At 32.2% G+C, this 8,503-nt stretch overlaps 1 protein-coding gene across 1 annotated transcript; it reads left to right on the top strand.

The window, feature by feature from the left end:
* Nucleotides 1–4,345: 4,345 nt before the first annotated feature.
* On the top strand, nt 4,346–7,928 carry LOC106775697 (cytochrome b5). Its single transcript, XM_014662853.2, has 4 exons — nt 4,346–4,478; nt 4,703–4,800; nt 7,280–7,346; nt 7,429–7,928. Exons 2-4 carry the CDS (start codon nt 4,714–4,716, stop codon nt 7,677–7,679), a joined length of 405 nt encoding a protein of 134 aa, XP_014518339.1. The 5' UTR covers nt 4,346–4,478; nt 4,703–4,713; the 3' UTR covers nt 7,680–7,928.
* The last annotated feature ends 575 nt before the right edge of the window (nt 7,929–8,503 follow it).

Raw genomic sequence — 8,503 nt, 5'->3', positions numbered from 1 at the left:
AACAAATTTAATCACTTAAGTTGCTTATTTGTTTATGTGTTGAGATTCATTGAGCAAGATTAATTTTTGGGTGAGTGAATTTGATTGATTATATGTCCAATTTGCTTTTAGATTGAAATCGACTTAATGAAATTAATTGATGTTGAGTTAAAAAAAATATATAGAAAATCAGAAATTTTACAAAACTTAAGAATCCAACAGTTTAATTATCCAATTTTACCCCTTCTAACATGTTTCACAACCTACAATTAAAATCAAGATGAGAGTTACATCATGCAATCCAAATGTATCCTGACAATTAAAAATTCCATAAAAAAACACATTAAAATTTATAGCAAACATATAATTTCAAAACAAATTAATCAGTCTCTTTGATAAATAAACTAAACGATTATCCAATTTTCATATATTTTTATAAATTTCAAAATATAAAAATACAATTAGTACAAATATATATCTGATTAAAGATAAAGTTAAAAGTAATATACCAATCCATAATAACTCTATCAAATTTTAACTTAAAATCATTGTCAACCTCAACTCCATACAAAATATCCTTCCAAATAATTATACTTACAAATTTGAGTGAATTATATTTAATTAATCAAGTCTCCATACCTTTACTTACACGTATATTGTTTGAGAAAAAAACTTAAGACAGCTAAATGAGTTGTAATCAGATCTCAAGATGTGTGATTATCATGCAGTAATAAAAACCCCACGTACAACTTAAACAAATAAAAAATATTAAAAAAAAACTTAAGATATGAAGAAAGTATAAAACTTACTTCTACTCAAAATTAATCCTCATTTTTCCACCGTCTTTTAAAAAAATAATGAAAATCAGTTTCAAAACTTAAAAAAAAGTTAAAGAAAATTTTAATTCTTTTAGAAAGATGATTAAATTATAAATAAATAATGAAATTGTTAAAATTTTAATTATACTACATTTTAAAATCATCTTTAAAAAACAAAAAAATAAAATCTTATTAGTATAAAAACTAAAATAATAATTGAAGTATAAGAAAGATTCAATTAATACCATCAAGAGTTTAAACAACTAAAATTGTTTAAAAATTAAAATGTTAAATAATGATACAATTAACACCTGTTTTTTTTAACATCCCAAAAATATAGTATGAAACTATATAAAAGAATCATCATAAATATAATAGGATAAAATAGTTACAAACCAGAATATAAAATATAAACTTACAGTCATCAAAAAACAACTATAAAATTCAAACTTTATAAACAACCAGCAAAATACAAAACTATATACAACATTATTCTAACTAATATATGTTGCCGCATCTCCTCCATCCATAACCTATTCCAGAAAAACCTCTTCTCCCTCTGCTCACACTCACAGGATGATCATCGCAAAGGAAAACACCACACATACAAAACACAAGCACAAATAGAAGGGTAAGGTAGATATAAAAAACAGTCATACATTAACATAATATACAAAACACCTACAAGTATACATATAGAATAAATAACTTCAAAAATTCTAAACATGTTATGACCTAGACTTGACTATCCGGACTTAGAATGATTGTCTAGCTATGGCGGGTTATGCATTTGTGGTGGCCTCTACTGCTTACAAAGCCATTTTCAATGGGTTTCACTTTACCACACTCACAAGGTTAGTTTGTTCCAGGCCTTGAGGCATACTGGAAGTCCCCAAGACTAAGACCTCCTACTACTCCTCACGACATGGATCAATCCTTTCTACGTGACAATGAAAGACCATTGGAGTTTCAGGATAACCCCCAATACTGAGCTCCTTCATTCATTCTAAACATACTTGAATCTCACCAAGAGATTCTACATTGAAACATAGTTACACCATTTTGAAATCACACTTTCTTTCACTTTGAATCACAACTCATAACTTTGATACTCATATAATTCAATATACCCTCATACATTATTCCCAAATGAATCAAAACATCAATCAAAATCAATTAAGAAAAAAGAAGAAAAGAATAACTAAAACTTGGACCAGTTGCTCAGCGAACCCCTTCGCTGAGCAACCCCAAAGTTCTCTCACTCAACGACCCTACTCGTTGTGCGAATTCCCCAAACAGTACCTCCAGACTTCAAACCACTCGCTCAACGCCCCAACTTGTTAAGCGAATAAACTCATAGTGATACCAGGCCCCAACCTCTCACTTAGCGAGACAACTCGCTAGGCGAATCTCCCAGACAATGGTCCAGACTCCCAACACACTCGCTCAGTGACCTTGCTCACTATGCGAATATAAATCAAAGTGCTCCTAAACTTCCATCTCTCGCTCAGCGACCTAACTCGTTGTGCGAATCGCCCAAATAGTGGTCTGGACCCTCTAGACCCTGTTCGTTGTGCAAATGTCTAGACATTGTGCCCAACTTCTCAGCCACTCGCTGATCAACTTGCATAATTCTATAGCACCAAACTGCAAAATTATGAACATGCACTCAAAATGACCAAATGGAACTATTTTCCCCAACTTCTAATCCTCCTAGATTGTGTTATATACCTAATTATACCTAACCAAGTGTGTCTAAACCATAATAACATCATTCTAAAGTGTTTACTAACCAAATTGGACTTCAAAATCTATCAAGAGTCAACTTATGGACTCAAATTGCATTCTACCACTTTTGACACATTTTTAAGAAACTTAGGAACTATAACAAGTCTTAAATAACTTACCTAGCCTATCCTAACTAACCAATCGAGTACCTAACTCCTAAATCAAAATTTTACTACTCCACTTCCTTAAAATTAACTCAAAATCATATGTAAACTATGCCTACTCATCATCGAACCTTCTTACCATAGATTTCCAACCTATAACATATTCCATACAGTCCCAACATAATTCAATTCAGTTAATAAACACAACTCATTAATCCACACTAAAAAAGAGTCAAATTGCACATGATACGTATATCCTAAAACATAAATTCAATTCAATTAGCACAATACATATAGACTTATCACACATACAATTTGATTACAAATCAAAGCTACTTTAGCTTGGACAACTCTATAAAACTCTGAAAATTGCTTGCACCGCAAGGAAATTCTAGGAAAACCTACAAATCACTAGTTGATGATAGGAAACCAACCTTAGAACCTAAATGGAGTCAAGAATTGAAGGAAAAGACTACTTGACACATGCAAAACAGAAATTCCTTGCATGATCAAGAGTCAAGAAATCACTATAAAAGGGGAATGAAACTTACTTGCTTAATTCACAGAATTGATCAGTTGGAATAGTAGCCCTCGATGTCAGGATTGCCTAAACACCTCCTGATCGTCAAATGGATAATCCAAGAGTGAGAAAGGTTAGAGAGGAGTGAGAGAGAACGAAGAAGATAATGTTTTAGAGGAATAAAAGATACTTTAGATAATGAAACGAGTTTAAAAAATTATATTTATATTATAAAGTTATTTTATAATAAGATACTTTGTTTCATTATTTTAATACATCTATCTACCATAATACTCTATTTTATATGTTTTTGTCGTTTTAATAAATCTCTTTCTCAAATTCTCAAAAATCTGATTGAATTGTGTATATGCTATTTATCTTTTTAGTATTTCATATTCTTGAAAATAGTTATACAAAAAATTCCTTTCGAGAAACCTTAGAAATATTTAAACTTTAACATTTTCTAAAATTTAATCGAGTAAATTCAGTAATCTACTCATGCATAGAGGAGAATAAATGAATAATATCCTAATAAAGACAAAACCAGTACAGCTTGTATGCCATACAAAAAAGAAATGTTATTTTTTTGTTTGCTTGTAAAAATAAAATTAAAATAATATGTTTAGAGAGGACAAAGAAAACGAAAATAACAACTATTGGCCAAAGTTTAAATTAGGTCTTAAATCCAAAGATTAAATTTTATAAAAGATTTATTGTAGATATGACGTGAAATTCTAAAAATAAAAAAGAAAAATCATAAAAAATCTTTATAAACTCAAGTATGAAAGATGTTCTAACAAAAAAGAAAAAAGAGAATATAAGATTCATTTGCATATTTATATTCATATTCTGTCAATTTCTTTTTATCACTCTAACTAAACACTTTTATTTATTTTTTCTTTATATTTTACTGTTATATGTTCTTACTTATTACCCACGTACCTAATTCTTCTGTCACGTGTGAAATGTATTCTTACTAGAAGTTTCCAAACAATCTATCTTTATCAAGAAAATCTTTGGGAATCACTCAGACCATACAATTATTGAAGGTATTATTATTATTAGCATAAGAAATTGAATTTTTTTTTTATGTGTCAATTCTGTAATTTGAGGATCCTACGAGGTTATTTTGGCTGCGTAGCATGTAGAAGAAAGCATATATAGCTATGTAGGCGGTCACCGAATATAGAGAAAAGGAGTGTGGTTTGAGTGTGAGTGGCGAAGGATCTGTTTCTGGGTAGGAGCGGAATCAAACCCTTTTCTTCTTTGGTGAGTATTGATGTCATCACCAACCAATAATTTCTTTCCACCGATTCACTTCAAATCATAGCAATCACGTTTCCGTCAATTCTCTTTTCCTATGATTCATTGCTGTTTCCTTTCGCGATTCTTTAGATCCTCTCCCCCTTATATTGTCTCTTAACAAACATAGAATAGTGGGTTTGACTTTAATTTTTCTGGGTCTTCTGCTTTTTTTGATTTTGTGGTCGCAGTGAATAGAACAATGGCTTCAGATCGGAAAATTCACAGTTTCGGGGAGGTCGCAAAGCACAACAAGACCAAGGATTGTTGGCTCGTCATTTCGGGAAAGGTCTGTTTCTTTTTTCTTTTGAACAATTTCCGATTTGCTTCAATAATTGATTCTCTTAGAGAAACGACAACGGGTTTAAGAGGAAATTAAGGGGTTTAGTGTATGCCTTTTGGGGTTTAAGATAACGCTCCTTCGTTTGATCTCATCTTTTGTTCCCTGCTATACTGAATTAGTCAATTTTATTTTCTCCCTATTACGATTTCTATGCCTAGCCTGGGCATTTATGTGTCGCTTGGTGATTAGTTCTGCCCATAGCAGCTGTTTAACTAAAAGACTACATGTTTCTGTCTAACTCACTCCCAATAGAATTTAAAGGTTTGTAGTTGAGTTCAGCTGGAATTTTGTACTTTTTCAACTGAAAAGAAAACGTATCCTTAGTGGTCCTTTGGATTGAAAATTCTGCTTGCACTCTTATTTACAAAAATATCACTTTGTTCTCACTTTTGATTTTCAATTTTCTTTTAACAGAAAACAGTCAAAATAGTTTTTTTGTCTTTCCACTACTTCCTATGCGAACCTTTGAAAATGGGAAATAAAATGAGATCTCTGTGGTTAAAATTAAAATAGAAAATGAAAAATAAAATCTTAGAGTGAACTTGCCCTTGAGTTGTAAATGGTTTATTGAGGTCAAATATTTCTCTAATAAACCCGTGATTTGAGAATTGAAGAAATTATTTGCATGAAAACACCGCAGAAGGATCAAGAGTATCAATTCTTCTATCTGTATCAAAGGGAGAATGATTCTTCCATCATGAATTAATCTATCTCAACTTAGGAATACGATAAACCTTGCTTTATACATCTTAAGCAAAGGTTAGATTTAAATAAAAACACATAAAAGAAGCACTAAATCAAAGGTTCTGTTCAGCGTTGTGCATAATGTCATCTCCTTGTTCTGATGATTATTTCTTTCGTTGAATTTGGCAATTTTTAGTCTGTCATTGATTGATAGTTACTGGTGTTCATCCTTAATATAAGTATGTCGGCAGCTCCAATCATAGGGTGTTGATTGGGTCTATTAATCCGCTACCCAATCCAATCCAAATTGGGTTGGTTGGGTTGGGTTGTTTTTGCAATGTAAAATTTTCCTTTTGCAATGGGTCAAATCCAATCCAATCTCGTGTGTTATATGACTTGTTCTGTATGTTAAATTATCGAATCCAAACAGATTAAAATTATTAAATAATAATAATAGTAATATGACTGTTATTTAATTTAATTCCGTATCCTGTTAATTAAATGTTTATCTTTGAAATATTAAATTCCATTTTTAATATTAAATAATATAACTTATTTTTTAAAAATTGATTTTGAAATCACAAATATTATCAAAAATAAAAATTTTCATAATCCACCCGTCAACCCAATCTAACATGATTAAGGGTGGATTGGGTCTAATAAAAAAATGTAGAGACCAATCCAACCTAAGATCTTTTGATTGGACTGGGTGATGTGTTTGTTAATCCAGGATCTTTTGATAGGATTGAGTGACGGATTTGCCCATCCCAACCCTTATACACCCATATCTAACAAAGTCTATTACTATGTGAATTTTTCTTGTTATCATATCATATCACACAATAATTGAGTCCATACCTTTGATAGTGGAACATCTCACAGACTACTGAAAATACTAGTGTTAAAATATGTCAGGTATATATATTAAAATATCAATATGTCCTATTCAATATGTAGGTAGTTACTTTCATGTCATTTGTATATTCACTATACTGTAAATGCTTTGTCACTTGAATTATGTTGATGCGTGAATGGTTTGGAATTTGGATTAACCCGCTGATTTATTTAATACTTCGGATGTGATGTGTGATTTGAGAGGGGAAGCTCTTTTTAAAATAGCCTGCTTGTTTGGGAGTTTCTTAAAATATTTGGAGCTAGACAGTTATTATCACGCAACACCTAAAAAATGCTCCTGTTTTAATTTTCGTGGGTATTTTAAAGTTTCCAAATTGGGGGGCTTAGTAGGATTTTAAGCATCCAAACAAGGGGCACGAAATTTATTAGCCTCACGTACCTTTCATCAATTTAATTCCTTCTCCTTTTGTCACCTCCCAACACCCAAACATTACAGCAAGGGCAGTGACTACTCTCACAGAAGTAGCTGAGTGGGCATCTTTTTTTATGCACGTTGTTTATGTTCCTAGAAACAGAGAGATGTTAGTGATATATGCGTTGAGGGGTGATCTTCCCTAGATGCCAAAGGCTATGGTAAACCTCATTGCTCTTGATGCAATCCGATGTTGCCTCACTTTAACCCTCTTTCACTATTCTGAACGATAGAACAAGCAAGCCTATTTTTCTCTATTTAAACTTTACCTGAGATGGTAATGCATATTTTGTGGCCTATTCAAACACCCCTAAAGGAGTGCAGATCAGAACCCCATGATGAGTTTTAATTCTATAGCTTGTTACGATGTTAATTTCTACCACTGAACAAAATAATTTGCTTCAACAATATCAGGTGTATGATGTCACCCCTTTCATGGAGGAACATCCCGGAGGTGATGAGGTTTTGTTGTCTGCCACAGGTTTGTTTATATCATCTGAAGGTTACTGAGAAAAGCACCTAAATGTTACCATATTTGATTGTTGTCACTTTCTGGATGACAGGGAAAGATGCAACCAATGATTTTGAAGACGTGGGGCACAGTGATAGTGCAAGAGATATGATGGCAAAATACTACATTGGTGAGATTGATTCATCAACTGTTCCCCTGAAGCGAACCTACGCTCCACCTCAGCAAGTTCTGTCCACTTCTGATAAGGCTTCGGATTTTGTGATCAAGATCTTGCAATTCCTGGTTCCTCTCCTGATATTGGGATTGGCCTTTGTTGTCCGGCACTACACCAAGAAAGAGTAATTCCTTCTATATCAAATTTGACCCCGCCGAAGGGTCTGTTAGCTTTATAGTATCATTTGAAGAACAGTGTTTAGTTTCTGGATCGAACTATTGTTGAGTAACCCAATGTTTTTCAACTTTCTTTGTCATTGCTATTAGTGTCATTTATGAATTGAGAACTTAATGTTTGGACGGGGCTAAGTTGGTTTATTTTTCTTTTTATTTAGGATCGCTGCATTTTTAATATTTATGTCAGAATTTCTTTATCTATTATCAACGTATCATTAATTATGAACATGCATTTGCGCGGTTGTAGTAGCGATTAGCTCTTTTCCAGGCCGCTCAATGCCACAATTTAAGGATCCTCGCGTGCTTGAGCGACAGACGAAGTCAACCTCCTAATGCCTGTTAGTCTTAAATAAGATATAAGATTCCTTGTGATTTTATTCAGATCTTGTGTAATTTATTAAACATCTCATATTCAAGATTTCATGATGAATTTTTTCGTATTAGGAAAGAACTTTAAATATTTATTTTGTGATTTTGGAAACATTCAGAGTTAAGATTCTGATTGAAAATTCATCATTAAAGATGTAATAAAGTGAGTTGATCTTTTAAATAATAGATGTCACCTTTAAGAATTTGACCAAAAATTTATCATGAAGCATGCATCAAGGTGAGAGGATGTTGCTCAAGTCTCAAATTAGCAGTTTTTGAGAAGGAGAAAATGAAACAACAATTGAAACGATTATTGGTTAATTTTTTCCTTCACGGTCAATGGTGAGAGGAGCAGATATGGAAAAGACAATAAAGGGTGAGCCAGTTTGATATGAAAATCTGAGAAG

The sequence above is a fragment of the Vigna radiata genome, chromosome 10, assembly GCF_000741045.1.
Source record: "Vigna radiata var. radiata cultivar VC1973A chromosome 10, Vradiata_ver6, whole genome shotgun sequence".
Classification (NCBI taxonomy): Eukaryota; Viridiplantae; Streptophyta; class Magnoliopsida; order Fabales; family Fabaceae; genus Vigna; species Vigna radiata.
This window is presented reverse-complemented; position numbering and strand designations above follow the sequence as displayed.